The sequence below is a fragment of the Aedes albopictus genome, chromosome 3 (assembly GCF_035046485.1).
Source record: "Aedes albopictus strain Foshan chromosome 3, AalbF5, whole genome shotgun sequence".
NCBI classification, from domain to species: Eukaryota; Metazoa; Arthropoda; class Insecta; order Diptera; family Culicidae; genus Aedes; species Aedes albopictus.
Window position 1 is genome coordinate 24,918,806 of NC_085138.1, and position 23,815 is coordinate 24,942,620.

General features: G+C 42.0%; 3 protein-coding genes across 6 annotated transcripts in view; 2 read left to right on the forward strand and 1 right to left on the reverse strand.

The window, feature by feature from the left end:
* Positions 1-23,815, reverse strand: part of LOC109418392 (UDP-glucosyltransferase 2) — a 740,033-nt gene that overhangs the window by 602,606 nt on the left and 113,612 nt on the right. The window lies entirely within an intron of this gene.
* On the forward strand, positions 4,503-19,846 carry LOC115262953 (endothelin-converting enzyme 1). Of its 4 annotated transcripts, none has more exons than XM_062860414.1 (11): positions 4,503-4,824; positions 16,806-16,899; positions 16,967-17,036; positions 17,095-17,745; positions 17,810-18,092; positions 18,150-18,734; positions 18,796-18,955; positions 19,018-19,066; positions 19,130-19,328; positions 19,396-19,560; positions 19,614-19,846. In XM_062860414.1, the coding sequence occupies exons 2-11, from the start codon at positions 16,869-16,871 to the stop codon at positions 19,785-19,787; spliced, it is 2,367 nt and encodes a 788-aa protein (XP_062716398.1). In that variant the 5' UTR covers positions 4,503-4,824; positions 16,806-16,868; the 3' UTR covers positions 19,788-19,846. The 4 variants fall into 4 exon arrangements, with proteins under 4 accessions (XP_062716398.1, XP_029721756.2, XP_062716399.1 ...); XM_029865896.2 differs by having other exon boundaries at positions 4,503-4,757; positions 16,651-16,899; XM_062860415.1 differs by having other exon boundaries at positions 4,503-4,757.
* Positions 23,127-23,815, forward strand: part of LOC109418399 (endothelin-converting enzyme homolog) — a 30,274-nt gene continuing 29,585 nt past the window's right edge. Inside the window, exon 1 of the mRNA XM_062860416.1 lies at positions 23,127-23,663. The gene's annotated coding sequence lies outside the window, so the exon portion shown is untranslated. The remainder of the gene's footprint in view (positions 23,664-23,815) is intronic.

Consider the following 23,815-nt stretch of genomic DNA (forward strand, 5'->3'; position numbering starts at 1 on the left):
TTATTTCGATAAAAGGCGAGAGGCGCCTAGTATATGGAACACCGGTAATGGGAAGGGTTTTTTTATTAAAAACTCTTGCAGAGATTTTTTAAGAAATTTCTAGAGGGCATTTTTAAGATATTCCTTGAAGAATTTGTCCAGGAATTTTTTTTTGAATAGATTTTTACGGGTTCCTTCTTAAAACTCCAACAAGAAAAACTTTACACACTCTTTTGCAGATTTGTTTAAAAAATTATCGAAAATTTCTTGTCGACGGATAACTCCATTAATATGTATCTCCACGGATTCTTTGAAAAATTCATTCAGAAATATTTCCAAAGAATTTCTACGGAAATTTCTTAATAAATATCTGGAGAATTTATTTCTGGGATCTTTGCAAATGTTTTGTAATGCGTTCCGCCAAAAAATTCCCGAAATGTTTCTCCAGGTATTTTTCCCAGGAAGTTCTTAAGAAACTTCTTCTAGGATGTAAAAAGAGAAATTCGGGTTAAGTACTGTCTTTCAATTTCACTAAGAATTTGCATCCCTTGACAGATACGTATTTCGACCTCAACCGTAAGGTCGTCTTTAGTGTCTCGTACTCAACTCGACTAAACTTGACTGGAGTCGAGTCAAGTACGAGATACCGAAGACGACCTTACAGTTGAGGTCGAAATACGTATCTGTCAAGGGATGCAAATTCTTAGTGGAATTAAAAGGAACAGTACTTAATCCGATTTTCTTTTTACTCACCACTACTTTACTTCCTCTAACTTTTTCTTTCAGAATTTCCTGCTTAGATTTCTTCAGAAATTTATATGTAAAGATATATTTATTTCCAGAGATTTCTTCAAAATTTCAAAATGTAGAAGATACTCCATGGAGTTTTCTTTGAAAAATAAAAATTCTGAAATTCTTCAAGTAAATTATTCACAAATCCTAAAGGGATTTATTCGGAAACTCTTCCCAGGGTTCTTCAAGATTGTTTTGAGAAATTCGTTCAGTGATTCCTGCAGAAACTCCTTCATGTTTTTTTTAGAAAAAAATGAAAAAAAAATGTTGATAAACTTTTGGAGTAACTCTATCAATGAAAGAATTTTTTAGAAATTACTACAGTGTTTCCTGGAAAATCCGTGGAGGAATTTCTGGAGAAATCTCTTAAAAAAGGCAGTCATTGCAGACAAAGGTACTTGTGGATTTTTCAAGAAATCCTTTATTGAATTTCTAAAGATTCCCTGGAGGATTTTCTGAAGAGATCTTTGGAAGAACTGCTGGAGGTATCTCTGAAAGATTGATCGAAAAAAAAAATCTTTATGAAGAAATTTCTTGGAAGAATTCTTTAGAGATCCAAAAAAGGAGTTAAAAAAATGGAGAACCCTCTACAAATATTCTTTGAAACATTTCTAGAAAAAATCTTTGAAAAATGTTTATTAGTTGAAGTTCTGCAAGAAAGGTCTGAACAAATCCCAAGCAATGCCTGGAGGAATACCTCAAGCAACTATTGGATAAACTCCAGTGAGAACTTTCCAGAGAAATCTTTTGAGAATTTCTAGGGGAATTTCCAAAAAACCCCTAAAAAATTAGGTAATCCTTTAGGTAGAAACTTAAGCAATAATTTCTGGAATGGTTCTTGAAGTTTATTTTTTATTATCTTTCTATTTTTGTGTGTTTTAAATTATGCTAATTCTACATACAAACTGGAAGTTTCTGAATTTCTAATAGAATCTCTGAATGTTTGTTGAAGAAAAATATCTCCTGGAATTGCATCTCTTCAAGATGCGTGAGAAGAATTTCATGGAGAAACCCCTGGAGAAATTCATTGATTAATTTTCCGGAGAAATGCTATAGAAAAACTCCTGTGAAAAATTGGTTGAATTTCTCCAAAAATATTGAAGAAAAAATATATTAATGAAATACAAGCATATCTTATGTAGCAATCCCTGAAGGAATTTTCTCTTTAATCCTTTAAAGAATCCCATGAGGATTTTCGAAAGGAATTTCTGTGGAAACCCGTGAACCAGTTTCAGGATATTTACCTGGAAAATACCTGGAAGAATCCCTGGAAAAAATTTCACAAAAATTCGACGACGTAAAAGTTCAGAATTATTAAGAATATATATAAATACATATTTATCTTATTATGAAAAATCATAACGTTCTGCTTTATACACCATTTAGTGAAAACTTACTGCAAAAAGAAATGTTCGTGCAAAATTCGGGACACGAAAATTTACAAGTGCAACATACAGATTTCTTTCGGGGTCTGACTGGATTTACGGAAACTTGGTGTTTTTTGGCTTTCAAAATACAGACAAATACAGATTTTCTAAAATCCTGATACAGATTTTTGGAAAAATCATCTGGCATCCCTGCCCACGAGTAACAGCCTTCATATCTATAAGCGTAATCAATGGTTTGTTTTTACATTACTGATACGTTGTAACATCCTACATGTCCATGAACCGTTTTTCTGTAAGTAACTAATTTCCAAAGATGTTCTAGGTCCTCCAAGAGCTTACACGAGTAAAGACATGAAGATCTACAAGCGTTATCAATGGTTTGTTACCACATTACTGATACAATATAGCATCCTACAGGTCCAGGGAGCATAGTTCTGTAGATAAATAACTTCCAACGATGATCTAGGACCTTCAAGAACTTCCACGAGGAAAGGCCTTAAGATCTATAAGCGTAATCAATGGATTGTTGTTACATTTCTAATACGTTGTAGCATCCTACAAGTTCATGAACCATTTCTCTGTAAGGAACTAATTTCCGTAGATGTTCTAAGTTCTCCAAGAACTTCCACGAGTAAAGACCTGAAGATCTACAAGCGTTATCAATGGTTTGCTGTCACATTACTGATACAGTATAGTGACCTACAGGTCCAGGGAGCATAGCTCTGTAGAGAAATAATTTTCAAAGATGATCGATGGGTTCCAAGAACTTCCACGAGTATAGACCTGATGATCTACAAGCGTTAACAATGGTTAATTGTCACATTACTGATACAGTGTAGCGGCCTACAGGTCCAGGGAGCATAGTTTTGTAGAAAAATAATTTTCAAAGATGATCTAGGACCTCCAAGAACTTCCACGAGTAAAGGCCTTAAGATTTAAAAGCGTAATCAATGGATTGTTGTTACATTTCTAATACGTTGTAGCATCCTACAGGTCCATGAACCATTTTTCTGTAAGGAACTAATTTCCATAGATGCTCTAATTCCTCCAAGAACTTCCACGAGTAAAGGCCTTAAGATCAACAAGCGTAATCAATGGATTGTTGTTACATTTCTAATACGTTGTAGCATCCTACAGGTCCATGAACCATTTTTCTGTAAGGAACTAATTTCCATAGATGTTCTAAGTCCTCCAAGAACTTCCACGAGTAAAGGCCTGAAGATCTACAAGCGTTATCAATGGTTTGTTGTCACATTACTGATACAGTGTAGCGTCCTACAGGTCCAGGGAGCATAGTTGTGTTGAGAAATTATTTTAAAGATGATCTATGGCCTCCAAGAACTTCCACGAGTAAAGGCATTAAGATCTACAAGCGTTATCAAAGGATTGTTGTTACATTTCTAATACGTCGTAACATCCTACATGTATTACAATAAACCATTTGTTCCAGGCTGTTCATGGTTGACGTATGTTTGTTTCCCTTTCCGTTGAAGATGTTCCTCCCATAAATATCCGTTTATGACGCTTTTGTTCAGAGACGACAATCGCAAATACACAAACCGGTACGGGCCCTTCATTCACAGCTTCACCTGCCTCGACTCAAACAGTCAGTCGTCACATTCTTTGAATAATTGGCTCGCGAAAATTTTAAGGTTATGTCACGAGCAATCGGCAGCCGGTGCGCAACGCGCTTTGCCTCTGTGCAGAACAGCGCAGCGTGATTCAAAACAAACCGCTGTCTCATTGTCGTCATTATATGGCAGAATTTTAACTGCTAAGTGAAAGATAAATCCGTCCGTTTTACGATGTTTACATTCGGGGTATAGACATCCATCGAAAATCAACAAATCCATTCAATCAAAGCAGCCTGCATGACAACGGATCGCTTGTCAACGCGCTGCCGCGCTTCAGACCTTACTTACCGACGCAAAGCCTACTATTTTCGCATAGCATCACTCTAGCGGAAATTTGACCCTTCATTCCATCATCAGCCCTACGATGAGATTCCAAAGGAAATCCCCGACAAAGCGATTCCCGCGATATGCGCCACCGCGTGACCAGATTTGTCAAATTACCTACCTATAGTCATCCGAAACCGGTTGTCAGCCCTCCGCCGCCAGGTTGTCAATTCGCCGCGCGCGGTTACAGATCGCGGTGGCGTATCGTGTTATCAGCTTCCCCTTTTACAGGCAGAGTTCCCATATCCGTTTCACGTGTGTTGCGTCGCTGCCGCCTCCGCCGCATGACGAGAACTTCAGCGATCGCGCAATTAACTCGACACATTTAGAATAATGTTTACAAAGAGACACGATCGGCGGTTCGATTTGAATACTGAGCTGGGCGAGTACCCGCCCGGCCGCCGTTGTAATCACACACTAGGTACTATTTAGTTGTCGATAGTGTTGATCCGCCGCAGTTACTCATGTAGTGCATCGCGCAGGAGATCAGTCAACCGTGGAGGCGCGATCAGAGTAGCCGTCGTCGCGGATCGGAAGGTTGCTCTTTTCGGAGTTTTTTTTTCTGTGATCGCAGATCGGCGCGAAAGGTTGCGTGCGCGGTTTATCGGAAGTGTGATTGCTTCGTGAAAGCGACATCCCAGTGAGTGATGTGATTGATAATATCCAGATCAAGGATCACGCAGTGATCAAAATTAAGCAATATTGAAGTATGAGGATAGAGCTTTTGTTTTGTATGGAGTGAAAATTGTTCGTGATCTGTCACACTATGATAAACTTCAGTGATTATCACTACATGCTAATGATCATGATCAGGAAATCATCAGTGAAGTGACCGTGAACTGTCAAAATGTGCTAGGCCGCCCAAACAGTTTGCCTTTTCAAAACTCAAAGTGTGCAGTTGTAACATTCAATGTTTCATCAAACAAAATAAGAATAAGATTTCAATAATAATCAGAGATCAGTGGAAGAAGTGAAGAATTTCCTAAAAAATCCTTATTAGATTTTATGAGAACTCTCTACAGCGGGAAATTCTTGAGAAATTCTCGAAGAGCTTCGAGAAATAACCTGATACGATTTTTCAAGAAATCCTCTGAGAATTTCTCGAGAAATCCTATGGGTATTTTATGAGAAATCCTTCCTCTGTTTCATGAGAAATTTATTCGGCATTTTGTGAGAAATTCTCTCGGGATTTCGTGAGAAATCCTTCCGAGATTTCGTGAGAAATACTTTCGGGATTTCGGGAGAAGTCCTCTCATGATTTCGGGAGAAATTCTCACGGGAATTCGTGACAAATTCTCACAGGATTTCGTTAGAAATCCTCACAGGATTTCGCAAGAATCCTTACATGATTTCGTAAGAAATTCTCACAGGATTTCGGAAGAAATCTATTCAGGATTTCGTGAGAACTCTTTACATAAAGCCTTACATATGTTTGTCGTGTCCGAAACGAGCGGAATCTATTTCCAGGCCTCAAAACTGTTTGGGGTTGGTTCTTTTGGCCAATTTCCACCGCGAAATGAAACACGTTTGTTTCCGTCAAAATAATTCACAAGACTGATGTATTAGTTGTTTACCTGCCTTCTACCCTGCGTCTCCATGGCAACCCCGTTATTCTCTCTTTCAACTTCTACCTTTCTCGCATTTTTCAGTACCTCTTCTATTCTCTACAATGTTTTCATGAGAAATTCTCTAGACATTTCGTGAGAATTGCTCTGCTCCGTTCTACTTCTGCTCTGCCACTGCTCTGCCTCTGCTCTGCCTCACAAGATTTTATGAAAACTCTCTACAGCGGGAAATTCTCGAGAAATTCTCGAAGAACTACGAGAAATATCCTCATACGATTTCTCGATAAATCCTCTGGGGGGGATTTCGTGATAAATCCTTCCTCTGTTTCATGAGAAATCCTCACGGGATTTCTTGAGAAATCCTCACGGTATTTCGTGAGAAATCCTCTCGGGATTTCGTGAGAAATCCTCTCGGGTTTTCGTGAGAAATCCTCTCGGGATTTCGTGAGAAATCCTTTCGGGATTTCGTGAGAAATCCTCTCGGGATTTCGTGAGAAATCCTCTCGGGATTTCGTGAGAAATCCTCTCGGGATTTCGTGAGAAATCCTCTCGGGATTTCGTGAGAAATCCTCTCGGGATTTCGTGAGAAATCCTCTCGGGATTTCGTGAGAAATCCTCTCGGGATTTCGTGAGAAATCCTCTCGAGATTTCGTGAGAAATCCTCTCGGGATTTCGTGAGAAATCCTCTCGGGATTTCGTGAAAAATCCTCTCGGGATTTCGTGAGAAATCCTCTCGGGATTTCGTGAGAAATCCTCTCGGGATTTCGTGAGAAATCCCCTCGGGATTTCGTGAGAAATCCCCTCGGGATTTCGTGACAAATTCTCACAGGATTTCGTTAGAAATCCTCACAGGATTTCGCAAGAAATCCTTACATGATTTCGTAAGAAATTCTCACAGGATTTCGGGAGAAATCTATTCAGGATTTCGTGAGATCTCTTTACATAAATCCTTACATATGTTTTCATGAGAAATTCTCTAGACATTTCGTGAGAATTGCTCTGCTCCGTTCTATTTCTGCTCTGCCTCTGCTCTGTCTCACAAGATTTTATGAAAACTCTCTACAGCGGGAAATTCTTGAGAAATTCTCGAAGAACTACGAGAAATATCCTCATACGATTTCTCAAAAAATCCTCTGTGGGGGATTTCGTGATAAATCCTTCCTCTGTTTCATGAGAAATCCTCACGGGATTTCTTGAGAAATCCTCTCGGAATTTCGTGAGAAATCCTCTCGGGATTTCGTGAGAATCCAACGATTTGGTCTTGCTGATGTTGATGGTTAGACCCACGGTAGAGAAGCGTTTGGCCAGGTCGTTGAAGTAAGCCTTAGCCAGTATGTGTTAATCAGGATGTTACTGGCATCGATCCTGCTGTGTCAGTTGTCACTCCAAGTGTTTGAGCTAGAGGGCTATAAGCGGCACAGACTCGCTTTAACAGAGTAGCTTACGTAGTGTACGAACCAAATCAAGGCACTCGAGAGGACAAACATCGGTGTAACCCTTGACGCGCAGGAGTTGACAGAAATTGTATGTAGCAATGGCCTGTAACGCGTCAATGTCGAACAAACGGGGGTACAGGTACCGAAGGCATCAAGGCTATCGGTAACCTGCGTGCTACATGCCTCCGAGCATGGAGAAGTCTTCAGAGAGCAAGAACAGATGCTGCGAAGGAAGGCTCGTGTCTCATAAAGCTGGCGCCGTTCTGAAACGGGAGTTTTGCCTGAGCAAGTCGAACTGCTTACAAAAGCTGTACCGAGCAGCCGATGCCAACCCATGGGATAACGCCTATCTGATTGTGATGGCTTATTGTGATGGCGGATAAGCTGAAGATGATCTGGGAAGACCATGCAGAGGCTCACGGATCTCCAACGAAGAAGTAAAGGTGGTTGCGAAGAATCTGAAGGTGAAGAAGTGAAGATGAAGGTTTTGCTGCCGAAACCGGGGAAGTCTTCAAGTAGCCCAGCATCGTAAACACCAAAATGTTTGCTATATGTCCTCGGAAAGCTGCTTGAGAGGGTGCACAATACACGGAAAGGGATCGTGATCTATCGAGGAGTCCAGTTGAATTCCAAAAGGGGTGCGGTTCGGTAGAAAATTCTCCATCGAAGCTTTGCAGAAACGGAAAATTGTTGAGGAAGGAAGTTGATCACCGCTTCCACGCGGACGAACACACTGACTGAGCAACTTTCACTTCCTTTACTGCTGGGCGATCACGTACCTTCTACCTTTTACCTTCTTCCTGTGAGGATTTTGTGGTGTCCGGACGGACACGGGCTACCCGGTTTCCTGGTTTCTTCCAGTTTTCACTTAAACTGCACGTGCACACTTAGATATAACTATGGTTTCACTTTCGAACACGGGTATGGTGCAAACGCGACAGACTTACTTTAATTACGGTGCGATGGCCATCCTGGTATTCACCAAGTGGGTCGCATTGGAGTCTTCAACGTAGTGGTCGATAGCCAAGATTGGATAACATCCAATTGGGTCGAGCTAAATCAAAAGAATCCTTTATTGTCTGAAAGTTCTAGGGTTTTTATACCCTGTCAAATACAATACATTGCATGTGTCTGAAAGAATGGTATATATATATGTAAAGAAGACGACTGGAGTGACAAATAGCCAAAATTGCCTATCCTTGCATTATCGATGCTTTTAGGGTAATTTGTTTCAAGTGCCTATGGCTTTGTAATTTGAATCCTCCGCGCTGCGGGCTATCGGCCCTCGCGCAACACAAGTAGAGGTAGAGAGAGAGTCGATAGAACGGTGCGCCTTGGTGGTTAATGACTTCCAGATGTGTTGTTTACGATTGCATAACTATGCGCTTTTGCGTCCGGTCGTTGCTTTGTTATTGGTGAGTAAATTTTATTACAGTTTGACTTTGCTTGTATGACAATTGTGTATTAGGGTATGCTACACCGGATCAGCCTGGCCAGATAATTCCGATGACCGAAACTCTCTAAAACGAGGAAGTATGCAAACAATGCATCCTACTCGTGTGAAATACTTTACAAGACTGAAGTTTCATTTCATCTTGATCGTTTGTTTCGTTTGCTTTGTTTATCCGGTAGCGCATCACTGCCGCTAATGCTATATGCCCTGTTAATCCTTTTCTTGGTATCCCTCTCAATCCCTACAGATTTCTCACGAAATCCTGTGAGGATTTCTCACGAAATCCTGTGAGGATTTCTCACGAAATCCTGTGAGGATTTCTCAAGAAATCCTGTGAGGATTTCTCACGAAAACCTGTGAGGATTTCTCACGAAATCCTGTGAGGATTTCTCATGAAATCCTGTGAGGATTTCTCACGAAATCATGTGAGGATTTCTCACGAAATCCTTTGAGGATTTCTCACGAAATCCTGTGAGGATTTCTCACGAAATCATGTGAGGATTTCTCACGAAATCCTGTGAGGATTTCTCACGAAATCCTGTGAGTCTTACGAAATCCTTCTACCTTCTCCCTTCTACCTTCACGAAATCCTATGAGGATTTCTCACGAAATCCTGTGAGGATTTCTCACGAAATCCTGTGAGGATTTCTCACGAAATCCTGTGAGGATTTCTCACGAAATCCTGTGAGGATTTCTCACGAAATCCTGTGAGGATTTCTCACGAAATCCTGTGAGGATTTCTCACGAAATCCTGTGAGGATTTCTCACGAAATCCTGTGAGGATTTCTCACGAAATCGTGTGAGGATTTCTCACGAAATCCTGTGTGGATTTCTCACGAAATCCTGTGAGGATTTCTCACGAAATCCTGTGAGGATTTCTCACGAAATCCTGTGAGGATTTCTCACGAAATCCTGTGAGGATTTCTCACGAAATCCTGTGAGGATTTCTCACGAAATCCTGTGAGGATTTCTCACGAAATCCTGTGAGGATTTCTCACGAAATCCTGTGAGGATTTCTCACGAAATCCTGTGAGGATTTCTCACGAAATCCTGTGAGGATTTCTCACGAAATCCTGTGAGGATTTCTCACGAAATCCTGTGAGGATTTCTCACGAAATCCTGTGAGGATTTCTCACGAAATCCTGTGAGGATTTCTCACGAAATCCTGTGAGGATTTCTCACGAAATCCTGTGAGGATTTCTCACGAAATCCTGTGAGGATTTCTCACGAAATCCTGTGAGGATTTCTCACGAAATCCTGTGAGGATTTCTCACGAAATCCTGTGAGGATTTCTCACGAAATCCTGTGAGGATTTCTCACGAAATCCTGTGAGGATTTCTCACGAAATCCTGCGAGGATTTCTCACGAAATCCTTTGAGGATTTCTCACGAAATCCTGTGAGGATTTCTCACGAAATCCTGTGAGGATTTCTCACGAAATCCATTGAGGATTTCTCACGAAATCCTGTGAGGATTTCTCACGAAATCCTGTGAGGATTTCTCACGAAATCCTGTGAGGATTTCTCACGAAATCCTGTGAGGATTTCTCACGAAATCCTGTGAGGATTTCTCACGAAATCCTGTGAGTCTCACGAAATCCTTCTACCTTCTACCTTCTACCTTCACGAAATCCTATGAGGATTTCTCACGAAATCCTGTGAGGATTTCTCACGAAATCCTGTGAGGATTTCTCAAGAAATCCTGTGAGGATTTCTCACGAAATCCTGTGAGGATTTCTCATGAAATCCTGTGAGGATTTCTCAAGAAATCCTGTGAGGATTTCTCACGAAATCCTTTGAGGATTTCTCACGAAATTCTGTGAGGATTTCTCACGAAATCATGTGAGGATTTCTCACGAAATCCTGTGAGGATTTCTCACGAAATCCTGTGAGTCTCACGAAATCCTTCTACCTTCTACCTTCTACCTTCACGAAATCCTATGAGGATTTCTCACGAAATCCTGTGAGGATTTCTCACGAAATCCTGTGAGGATTTCTCACGAAATCCTGTGAGGATTTCTCACGAAATCCTGTGAGGATTTCTCACGAAATCCTGTGAGGATTTCTCACGAAATCCTGTGAGGATTTCTCACGAAATCCTGTGAGGATTTCTCACGAAATCCTGTGAGGATTTCTCACGAAATCCTGTGAGGATTTCTCACGAAATCGTGTGAGGATTTCTCACGAAATCCTGTGAGGATTTCTCACGAAATCCTGTGAGGATTTCTCACGAAATCCTGTGAGGATTTCTCACGAAATCCTGTGAGGATTTCTCACGAAATCCTGTGAGGATTTCTCACGAAATCCTGTGAGGATTTCTCACGAAATCCTGTGAGGATTTCTCACGAAATCCTGTGAGGATTTCTCACGAAATCCTGTGAGGATTTCTCACGAAATCCTGTGAGGATTTCTCACGAAATCCTGTGAGGATTTCTCACGAAATCCTGTGAGGATTTCTCACGAAATCCTGTGAGGATTTCTCACGAAATCCTGTGAGGATTTCTCACGAAATCCTGTGAGGATTTCTCACGAAATCCTGTGAGGATTTCTCACGAAATCCTGTGAGGATTTCTCACGAAATCCTGTGAGGATTTCTCACGAAATCCTGTGAGGATTTCTCACGAAATCCTGTGAGGATTTCTCACGAAATCCTGTGAGGATTTCTCACGAAATCCTGTGAGGATTTCTCACGAAATCCTGTGAGGATTTCTCACGAAATCCTGTGAGGATTTCTCACGAAATCCTGTGAGGATTTCTCACGAAATCCTGTGAGGATTTCTCACGAAATCCTGTGAGGATTTCTCACGAAATCCTGTGAGGATTTCTCACGAAATCCTGTGAGGATTTCTCACGAAATCCTGTGAGGATTTCTCACGAAATCCTGTGAGGATTTCTCACGAAATCCTGTGAGGATTTCTCACGAAATCCTTTGAGGATTTCTCACGAAATCCTGTGAGGATTTCTCACGAAATCCTGTGAGGATTTCTCACGAAATCCATTGAGGATTTCTCACGAAATCCTGTGAGGATTTCTCACGAAATCCTGTGAGGATTTCTCACGAAATCCTGTGAGGATTTCTCACGAAATCCTGTGAGGATTTCTCACGAAATCCTGTGAGTCTCACGAAATCCTTCTACCTTCTACCTTCTACCTTCACGAAATCCTATGAGGATTTCTCACGAAATCCTGTGAGGATTTCTCACGAAATCCTGTGAGGATTTCTCAAGAAATCCTGTGAGGATTTCTCACGAAATCCTGTGAGGATTTCTCATGAAATCCTGTGAGGATTTCTCAAGAAATCCTGTGAGGATTTCTCACGAAATCCTTTGAGGATTTCTCACGAAATTCTGTGAGGATTTCTCACGAAATCATGTGAGGATTTCTCACGAAATCCTGTGAGGATTTCTCACGAAATCCTGTGAGTCTCACGAAATCCTTCTACCTTCTACCTTCTACCTTCACGAAATCCTATGAGGATTTCTCACGAAATCCTGTGAGGATTTCTCACGAAATCCTGTGAGGATTTCTCACGAAATCCTGTGAGGATTTCTCACGAAATCCTGTGAGGATTTCTCACGAAATCCTGTGAGGATTTCTCACGAAATCCTGTGAGGATTTCTCACGAAATCCTGTGAGGATTTCTCACGAAATCCTGTGAGGATTTCTCACGAAATCCTGTGAGGATTTCTCACGAAATCCTGTGAGGATTTCTCACGAAATCCTGTGAGGATTTCTCACGAAATCCTGTGAGGATTTCTCACGAAATCCTGTGAGGATTTCTCACGAAATCCTGTGAGGATTTCTCACGAAATCCTGTGAGGATTTCTCACGAAATCCTGTGAGGATTTCTCACGAAATCCTGTGAGGATTTCTCACGAAATCCTGTGAGGATTTCTCACGAAATCCTGTGAGGATTTCTCACGAAATCCTGTGAGGATTTCTCACGAAATCCTGTGAGGATTTCTCACGAAATCCTGTGAGGATTTCTCACGAAATCCTGTGAGGATTTCTCACGAAATCCTGTGAGGATTTCTCACGAAATCCTGTGAGGATTTCTCACGAAATCCTGTGAGGATTTCTCACGAAATCCTGTGAGGATTTCTCACGAAATCCTGTGAGGATTTCTCACGAAATCCTGTGAGGATTTCTCACGAAATCCTGTGAGGATTTCTCACGAAATCCTGTGAGGATTTCTCACGAAATCCTGTGAGGATTTCTCACGAAATCCTGTGAGGATTTCTCACGAAATCCTGTGAGGATTTCTCACGAAATCCTGTGAGGATTTCTCACGAAATCCTGTGAGGATTTCTCACGAAATCCTGTGAGGATTTCTCACGAAATCCTGTGAGGATTTCTCACGAAATCCTGTGAGGATTTCTCACGAAATCCTGTGAGGATTTCTCACGAAATCCTGTGAGGATTTCTCACGAAATCCTGTGAGGATTTCTCACGAAATCCTGTGAGGATTTCTCACGAAATCCTGTGAGGATTTCTCACGAAATCCTGTGAGGATTTCTCACGAAATCCTGTGAGGATTTCTCACGAAATCCTGTGAGGATTTCTCACGAAATCCTGTGAGGATTTCTCACGAAATCATGTGAGGATTTCTCAGGAAATCCTGTGAGGATTTCTCACGAAATCCTGTGAGTCTCACGAAATCCTTCTACCTTCTACCTTCACGAAATCCTATGAGGATTTCTCACGAAATCCAGTGAGGATTTCTCACGAAATCCTGTGAGGATTTCTCAAGAAATCCTGTGAGGATTTCTCACGAAATCCTGTGAGGATTTCTCATGAAATCCTGTGAGGATTTCTCAAGAAATCATGTGAGGATTTCTCACGAAATCCTTTGAGGATTTCTCACGAAATCCTGTGAGGATTTCTCACGAAATCATGTGAGGATTTCTCACGAAATCCTGTGAGGATTTCTCACGAAATCCTGTGAGTCTCACGAAATCCTTCTACCTTCTACCTTCTACCTTCACGAAATCCTATGAGGATTTCTCACGAAATCCTGTGAGGATTTTTTACGAAATCCTGTGAGGATTTCTCACGAAATCCTGTGAGGATTTCTCACGAAATCCTGTGAGGATTTCTCACGAAATCCTGTGAGGATTTCTCACGAAATCCTGTGAGGATTTCTCACGAAATCCTGTGAGGATTTCTCACGAAATCCTGTGAGGATTTCTCACGAAATCCTGTGAGGATTTCTCACGAAATCCTGTGAGGATTTCTCACGAAATCCTGTGAGGATTTCTCACGAAATCGTGTGAGGATTTCTCACGAAATCGTGTGAGGATTTCTCACGAAATCCTGTGAGGATTTCTCACGAAATCCTGTGAGGATTTCTCACGAAATCCTGTGAGGATTTCTCACGAAATCCTGTGAGGATTTCTCACGAAATCCTGTGAGGATTTCTCACGAAATCCTGTGAGGATTTCTCACGAAATCCTGTGAGGATTTCTCACGAAATCCTGTGAGGATTTCTCACGAAATCCTGTGAGGATTTCTCACGAAATCCTGTGAGGATTTCTCACGAAATCCTGTGAGGATTTCTCACGAAATCCTGTGAGGATTTCTCACGAAATCTCGTGAGGATTTCTCACGAAATCCTTCTACCTTCTACCTTCTACCTTCACGAAATCCTGTAAAGATTTCTCACGAAATCCTGTGAGGATTTCTCACGAAATCCTTCTACCTTCTACCTTCTACCTTCACGAAATCCTGTAAAGATTTCTCACGAAATCCTGTGAGGATTTCTCACGAAATCCTGTGAGGATTTCTCACGAAATCCTTCTACCATCTACCTTCTACCTTCTACCTTCTACCTTCTACTTTCTACTTTCTACCTTCACGAAATCCTGTGAGGATTTCTCACGAAATCCTGTGAGGATTTCTCACGAAATCGTGTGAGGATTTCTCACGAAGTCCTGTGAGGATTTCTCACGAAATCCTGTGAGGATTTCTCACGAGATCCTGTGATGATTTCTCACAAAATCCAGTGAGGATTTCTCACGAAATCGTTCTACCTTTTACCTTCTACCTTCTACCTTCACGAAATCCTGTGAGGATTTCTCACGAAATCCTGTGAGGATTTCTCACGAAATCCTTCTACCTTCTACCTTCTACCTTCACGAAATCCTGTAAGGATTTCTCACAAAATCCTGTGAGGATTTCTCACGAAATCCTGTGAGGATTTCTCACGAAATCCTTCTACCTTCTACCTTCTACCTTCTACCTTCTACTTTATACCTTCTACCTTCACGAAATCCTGTGAGGATTTCTCACGAAATCCTGTGAGGATTTCTCACGAAATCCTGTGAGGATTTCTCACGAAATCGTGTGAGGATTTCTCACGAAGTCCTGTGAGGGTTTCTCACGAAATCCTGTGAGGATTTCTCACGAAATCCTGTGAGGATTTCTCACGAAATCCTGTGAGGATTTCTCACGAAATCCTGTGAGGATTTCTCACGAAATCCTGTGAGGATTTCTCACGAAATCCTGTGAGGATTTCTCACGAAATCCTGTGAGGATTTCTCACGAAATCCTGCGAGCATTTCTCACGAAATGCTGCGAGGATTTCTCACGAAATCCTGCGAGGATTTCTCACGAAATCCTGCGAGGATTTCTCACGAAATCCTGCGAGGATTTCTCACGAAATCCTGCGAGGATTTCTCACGAAATCCTGTGAGGATTTTTCACGAAATCCTGTGAGATTCTCACAAAATCCTGAGAGGATTTTTCACAAAATCCTGTGAGGATTTTTCACAAATTCCTGCGAGCGTTTCTCATGAAAACCTGTTAGTAACACTTACGAAATCCCGAGAGGATTTCTCACCGGCTTCATTGGCTCACCGAGAAACATCAATAAAACAGATAAATATCAGTTAACGGTGATAAGCACATCCAATCGAGCTCAGTATGAGTTTTTAAAAGACAATTACACCGTCTACGAACTTACGGCCTCTACAGACTGAACATTACTAACATATGACAACGGACAACACATATAACACCCGTTCGACGAAAAGTTTTCCCCGACTGGAGCGGGAATCGAACCCACACCCCGAGGCTTGCGAGACACCTAAACGACTAACGCTTTTTTGTAAGAAAATCCTAAATATTTTGTATGGGCCGTAACGCTCGGCCGTACTCCCCCCTCCCCCTAGAGCGTTACGTAATTTGTGGACGGCGCCCAAACCTAACAACAAAATTTGAGCAACTTATTGTCAACTAGTTTCACTATTTCTAATAAGAGATGAGTTGAACAGTAATACAATTATTGTTTTCCAAGGAAAACCAACGCGTTTCTTGGTAGTACTATAATAGGGTGCGCACTTGGTGACACTAGCGCCAAAAGGTAAAGCAACGGCAAATTTGTACCCCCATTCGAAATGTGGCAGCGCCGCGTAATGGCCACATTCCCAGTTATTCCAAAACAACCGTTGCAATACTTTACACAACCGCACTTCACGAGCTTGGACGTCTGTTCTCTGTGTTTGAACATATACAACTCACTCTCTAAGTAGAAAAAATTAAAGGTGCGCTTATGAAATATTTCATGGGTAAGCGCCATCATGGCGTCGAAAAGAGTTTTTAGGTGGAAAAGTCACCGTCAATGTCGCTAGTGTGCTTGTTTTTTGCTTTACACAAGATTTTTAGAAAATTTTGTTCGAGCATGTTCGTCTGTTCTCTGTGCCATAATGGCATACTCTGATGTGACCGTTACAAAGTTTTACACAAGGCAGAAAGCGAAGATAAACGTCTGTTCTCTGTGGTAATACTGAATAGTGTTCTCTAAAGAAAAATAAGGTGATGGTCACTCACTAGTTGCTAAACTACCAACCAAGTTTTGAGAATTATTTGAGCCCTACACGAAAAGTTACAGCTGAATTGATAATTTCATTCCAAAGTTTTCGGACGACCTGCATTACACATTTGTTATTCAACGATGATTTCACTATCAATTGTGTGATTATTTTCCGCCTATAGTAATATCAAAACAAACTACTATGCAGTTCAAACTATAATCTTATAAAAAGCCCAAGTCGAAACAAACGTGAAAACAAAAATTTTGTCAGTGCTGAATCAGAGCTGCACGGTGAACGACTCATCAAGTAGTAGTGATAACAAGGGGATAGTGATTATTCAGATCTGAATGAAATAGCAAATTGACCGCTACTCAAAGAAAGAAATACAACCAATTGATATTACTAATCTACATTGCCTGTGAAAGAAGGGTACATTTCGTTAGTGAATCGAATTCTAAAGTGAACTGAGAAAACGCCTATCGGAAAACATGGCTACACAAGTCGAGGACAAGTTCATGGGTAAGATCAACTGTGATCATCTGCAATTCCACCATTTTACTCACCTCTACTCCATCAATTTTCTCAGCTATGAACGTAGAAGCAGCCACCAGGTTCAGGACCTTCCAGCCAACAGCCATGACCATCACCAAAGAGAGGTATACAAACCAATGATCTCCAAACCCTTACTCATTGACCAACCACTTTCCAATCTAGCTCCTGTCGCATCTTCTGCAGACGATTCTTCATCTGCATACTCCTCGTTGCCGTAGTGGCCCTATCGTCGATCGTCTACGCCGTCTACAGCTACGCATCCAACCTATCGGACGTCTGCCATACCAAAGAATGCCTCCGTTCAGCGGCCGCCTTCAAGCAGAACATGAACCTCCAAGCGGACCCGTGCGAAGACTTCTACTCTTACGTCTGCGGAAACTGGGCTGACGATCATCCACGTCCGGCGCGGCATGGCGCCTACAGCTGGTACGACGAACGTCAGACGAAAATCTACCGAAACATACGAATCCAACTGGAGGCCAACGTCACCCGATCGGACCCGAAACCGGTCGCCCAAGCGAAGTCCATGTACAAGGCGTGCCTGAGCGAAGCCAATCGGGAACGGTATGGGTTTACGGCAGTTCAAAGTTACCTGAAGGAGTTTGGCCTTCCATTGACTCCGACGTTGTTGAATCGGACCAAGACTTCCGCCCGCAAGTACAAGTTCGACTGGATTAGCTCGGTGGCCAAGATTCAGCGTAAGTTGGGACTGAACGTGATCGTGGGGTTCAACATCGAGCAAGATCACCAGGACAAAAATCGCAACCGGTTGACCTTGGAGTACCACTACAGACCGGACGAGTTGAGATTCCCGTGAGTTTTTGGGGTTGTAGATCAACGCCTGTTCGCCTAATGTCTTGTATTTTACTTTCGGCAGTGCCTACGAATGGTCTAAGCTGAAGGCGAAGGCTCACGGTCGTCGGCCGGTCGCTGTACGATCCAGCTCGCAGGATACAGACGAGTCGGATAACGAAAGTGCCGAGGAGGAGGAGGAAAAAGACGGAGAGGACGACGAAGATGAAATCGATACTACTGAACTGGCGGAATCGTTTGCGAGGGTGATCGAGGCAATCAACCCAAGCATCGATACCAGCGGGATGGACGAGAAGATGAACGTTTTGGCTGAGAGATTTGCGGAGTTTCATCGATCGCTGCCTAAGGTTTATACGGCAACATTACCAGTTATAATATTAGATCCTCACTAGATCTGATTTCAGCCCCTAAATTCAGAAGACGAATCCGAGCCTGAGTACTACACCGTTAAACAGCTCCAGAACGCAACTGATCATCACATAAAGCCTAAGAAGTCGTATCCTGTGTGGCAGCGCTACCTAGATGTACTGTTTGCCAATCAGCCCGATGCGAAACCTTCCGACGACGAACAACTGCAGATGACTCCGGAGAACGTCGAGTTCCTAGGAAAACTGATCGACGTAGTATCCGATCAACCTCCGGCCCTCATCGAACTGTACGTTTGGGGCACGGTAGCCTCGTTCCTGGTGGACCACGAGTTCAACGACGCCACACTGGAGGAGGAGTGCGCCCAGGTCGTCCACAAACTGATGGGACTGGCGGTCAGCTACGCGATCGCGGACAAGAGCTTCCTGGAGCGGACCAAGCCTCGCGTGGAGCAGATGTTGACCGACATACGGGACGAGTTCGACCAGATGGTGCTGGAGACGGACTGGATGGATGCCTATACGAAGTACGCCTCGCTGGAGAAATCCAAGGCCATGAAGTCGTTGATCGGGTTCCCCGAATGGATATTGGATGATCAGAAGCTGGAGGAACACTATGCAGGGGTATGGGCAGGGTTGAAGGATTTTTGAGGTTTGACGATATAAGTTGTTTGTTTCGTTACAGCTGGAGATCAGTCCAACCCGTCACTTGGAGAATTGGGTAACAGCGTTGGAATTCATGAACACGGGATGGCTGCGTTCGTGGAAGGTGAAGAACAATGAGGTGTGGGACATGGATCCAACGGAGGTCAATGCGTACAACATCTTCGATCGGAATGCCATCAGTGAGTTGTCGAAATAGTGATCTAAACGTTCAGGAACTTGTATGATTTGAAATCTTTCTCAGACATTCCAGTAGCCATCATCCAGTATCCATTCTACTATCTTGGATTGGAGTAAGTATTCAGAATTGTAATCAGGACTCGGAAGTCACTTTTGAAGAACTTATCTACTGATAGTGCGCTGAATTACGGAGCCCTTGGAGAGGTTCTGGGTCATGAACTGACCCATGGTTTCGACAACGCCGGTCGTCACTACGACAAATTCGGCAACGAGAAACGCTGGTGGTCCAATCATACCCTGCAGGAGTACGACAAACGAGCCCAGTGCCTAGAGGAGCAGTACAGTTCGTACTACGTTCCAGAGGCGAAGGCTTTTGTAGGGAGATTCAGAACCTTCTGAACGTCTAGCAGAGTGTTCTAATTATATCTTACTTATGTCACAGATCAACGGCACGCTGACGCTTGGAGAGAACATTGCCGACAACGGAGGTCTTCGGGAAGCGTTCCGAGCTTACCGGGCGTACGTCAAACGAAATGGTCCCGAACCAGTGCTGCCAGGTTTCGAGAATTTCTCCCATGAACAGTTGCTGTTCATCTCGTTTGGAAATGTGAGTTCTGTTCCGATGAAATATGGTGAGAATTTGATGATTCCCTTTTTCAGCAATACTGTGAATCGATTAGTCCAGCGGTGGCCAAGTACTTGGTTGAAGATGAGCACAGTCCGTCCAAATATCGAGTGCTGGGAGTGCTGAGCAACATGCCGGAGTTCAGCGAAGCATTCCAGTGTCCCAGTGGAAGCAAAATGAATCCGAAGAAAAAGTGTCGGGTGTGGTGAGATTATAAATACTTTAGCGTAACAGTGTAAGATATGTAATTAAAAAATGTTACTTAATTTTGAGGTCTCGTTTCTGTTTTCATATACATTTGACTACAACTTTGCGATTGGAATGTATGCCATCCGGAGTTTCTGGCTTCAATGAGTAAAACACAGCTAATTCAATTCAAATCCGATCCAAATCTAATCCAAATCTAATCCAAATCCAATCCAAATCCAATTGAAATCTAAATTCAATCCAAATTCGATCCAAATCTAATCCAAATCCGATCCAAATCTAATCCGAACCCAATCCAAATCCTATCCAAATTCAATCAAAATCCGATCCAAATTCAATACAAATCCGATCCAAATCCAATCCAAATCCAATTGAAATCTAATCCAAATTCAATCCAAATCCAATCCAATCCCAATCCAATCCAAATTCAATTCAAATCCAATCCAAATCCAATCCAAATCCGATCCAAATCCAATTGAAATCTATATTCAATCCATCCGTTCCAAATCCAATCCAAATCCGATCCAAATCCAATTGAAATCTAAATTCAATCCAAATCCGTTCCAAATCCGACCCAAATCCGATCCAAATCCAATTGAAATCTAAATTCAATTCAAATCCGATCCAAATCTAATCAAAATCCGATCCAAATCCAATTGAAATCTAATCCAAATTCAATCCAAATTCAATCCAAATTCAATTCAAATCCGTTCCAAATCCAATCCAAATCCGATCCAAATCTAATCCAGACCCAATCCAAATCCTATCCAAATTCAATCCAAATCCGATCCAAATCCAATCAAAATCCGATCCAAATCCAATTGAAATCTAATCCAAATTCAATCCAAATTCAATCCAAATTCAATTCAAATCCGTTCCAAATCCAATCCAAATCCGATCCAAATCTAATCCAGACCCAATCCAAATCCTATCCAAATTCAATCCAAATCCGATCCAAATCTAATCCAAATCCGATCCAAATCCAATTGAAATCTAATCCAAATTTAATCCAAATCTAGTCCAAACCCAATCCAAATCCGTTCCAAATCCAATCCAAATCCGATCCAAATCCAATTGAAATCTAAATTCAATTCAAATCCGATCCAAATCTAATCCAAATCCGATCCAAATCCACTACAGACCCAATCCAAATCATATCAAAATTCAATTCAAATCCGATCCAAATCCGATCCAAATCTAATCCAAACCCAATCCAAATCCTATCCAAATTCAATCCAAATTCAATCTAAATTCAATCCAAATCCAATCCAAACCCAATCCAAATCCAATCCAAATTCAATTCAAATTCAATCCAAATCCAATCCAAATCCGATCCAAATCCAATTGAAATCTATATTCAATCCAAATCCGTTCCAAATCCAATCCAAATCCGATCCAAATCCAATTAAAATCTAAATTCAATCCAAATCCGTTCCAAATCCGACCCAAATCCGATCCAAATCCAATTGAAATCTAAATTCAATTCAAATCCGATCCAAATCTAGTCCAAATCCGATCCAAATGTAATCCAGACCCAATCCAAATCCTATCCAAATTCAATCCAAATCCGATCCAAATCCAATTGAAATCTAAATTCAATCCAAATCCGATCTAAATCTAATCCAAATCCAGTCTAATTGTAATCCAAACCCAACCCAACTCATATCCAAATTTTATCCAAATCCGATCCAAATCCAATCCAAATCTATTCCAAATCCAATCCAAACCCAAATCAAATCTAATTCGAGCAGAAATTTCACTCTTCATTCTTCAATCTCCACGATCCAGCAGACTTGTGACGAGTTTTCAAAAGAAATCCCCGAATATGCGATTCCCGCGACTGGCGGCACCGCCTGACCAAATCAGTCGAATTACCTATATACCTATGCTCATCCGAAACCGGTTGCCAGCCAGCCCGCCGCCAGGGGTTGTCAATTCACCGCGGTTGCTCCATGGAGGTGGCGTATCGTTTTATCAGCTTCCTCTTTTGCACTCAGCGTTCCTATATTGTTCCCATAGCGTTGCGTCGCAGCTGCACGACTAGAACTAAAGCGGTCGCGCATTTTAATCGACACATTTGGAGACACGATCGCGGATTCGCACACTATTTTGTGGCTGCCCATAAATTACGTACGGGAACATAACATAAGTGGAACTCTTTAGTCAGAGCGCAAGAAAGAGTATATCCTTTTTCCAGCGCGCGAGACTGATATATTTTTTATTACACGGTTTGACAACTGTCAGGCCACAATGGCACTTGCCCAAAATAGGTGCGCTTATTTTGTATAGTATAGTATAGTTTATTGCATCGCTAACTGGACTGCGACAGAGTGCGGAATCTTAAATAAAAGTGCGATATTACATCAAACCGTTCCGGTGTCTTCACCGCACTTATTTATACTGCATTTAGTTCACCACTGGACTGCGAACTGCGACTTCATAAGTGCGAAAACGAAAATAAAAGTGCGCGATTGCATCAAATCAGGTTGATGTCTTCGGCGCACTATTTCTTCAATCTATGGTGAACAAGTGCTCTGAAGACACCGAGTTGATTTGATGCAATCGCGCACTTTTATTAGCGTTTTCGCACTCGTGAAAACTAGTGCGATAGTCCAGTGGTGAACTAAATGCGCTATATCATAAGCTAATGAATAAGTGCGGTGAAGACACCGAAACGATCTGACACCAAATCGCACATTTATTTGAGATTCCGCACTTCCTCGTCGCACTTTTAACTGCGCAATGCGCAATATAGTATTCTAGTTTAAAAGGCATCGAACTGTCATTCATATTGGTAAACAAAAACAATCTGATCCAAGCAGAGTAGTCCAGTTTTCTGCAAAGAACACAGATACGAAGATTGGCAGCTGAGAGATGCGCAAAACTAGCTGCTGGCAAGGCAGCCGATACTAAATCTGCGAAATAACACATCCACGTTCCACATATCGATCTTCGTTTTTAGTTGATGCCATGAAAACGAATTCTAGACCAAAGTTTACACAGTTTCATCGAAATTTTTATATTATTCCGAATTCCCTCGTGCTGCAAGACTAGAGCTGTGAAGGCTTTGTTTTACTTCTCAATTCACGCCAAACATATCTAAAGGTCCTATCTGCAGAAAAGAGGCTCTCTTTGGTTTCCCTCTCGTTCATTAATATCTCAAATGAGAGCCTCTCAAATGCAGATAGGACCGATTGAAATGTTTGGCCTGAATTATGAAAAATGTATGGTGTTATTGGTAAAACGCATTTGTCATTTCGGCACCCTCTATACCAGCATACAGTATGCGGCAGGAAAAAATGCGAAAGTGTTTTTCAACTTCAAGGCTCATTTTCGTCTATTTGACGTTTAACCAATCTATACACTACCCGTCGGACTCACTTGGAAAAGTATTGCAACACTCAGTTGAATATTGCATCACCTTGAAAAGTTTAGCATCACCTCAAAACAACTACATATGTGCTGCTATATCTCAAATTTCTGAAAATATGCAAAGGTACAGTCTTCAGCAAATTTGTTCGGAAGGTTGTTGGCAGCACAATGGCAAGCAGTTTGATTCGCAATTCTGTCGCTAGGTGACGCCAAACATTATTGAGTTCTCATATAAAAAAAAAACCTTCAAATGAGGAGGGGTTGACGAAAAATCGTGAAATTTCGCGTTACGTAATCAATGGACAGCCCCAGTCGTCGATAGTGTTGCTCTGCGTCAGTTGTTCATGTATAGTCCATCGCAGGAGATCAGTCAAACGTGGAGGCGCGATCAGAGTAGCCGGATCGGAAGGTTGCTCTTTTCGAAGTTTTATCGGTGATCGGAAATCGGCGCGAAAGGTTGCGCGATTTGTCCAGAAGTGCGATAACTTTGTGAATGTGACATCCCAGTGAGTACCTAATGTGATTGATACTATCCAAAGCGAAAAATTGGTAAATAATTATCAGTACTGAAGTATGAGCAAATTGATGTTGTATTGTCGGGCCGCCACCAAACCGGACGTCGTACAATCAAGTCGCGACGCGACCCATACTCGCGACG

What these genes read in the sequence shown, in the direction of transcription:
- LOC115262953 (XM_062860414.1), top strand. Translation starts at nt 16,869, where the DNA reads ATGGCTACACAAGTCGAGGACAAGTTCATGG. An exon ending in CTTCGATCGGAATGCCATCA is followed by an intron (nt 18,956 to 19,017) that starts GTGAGTTGTCGA and finishes AATCTTTCTCAG; the next exon opens with ACATTCCAGTAGCCATCATC. An exon ending in TTCTACTATCTTGGATTGGA is followed by an intron (nt 19,067 to 19,129) that starts GTAAGTATTCAG and finishes ATCTACTGATAG; the next exon opens with TGCGCTGAATTACGGAGCCC.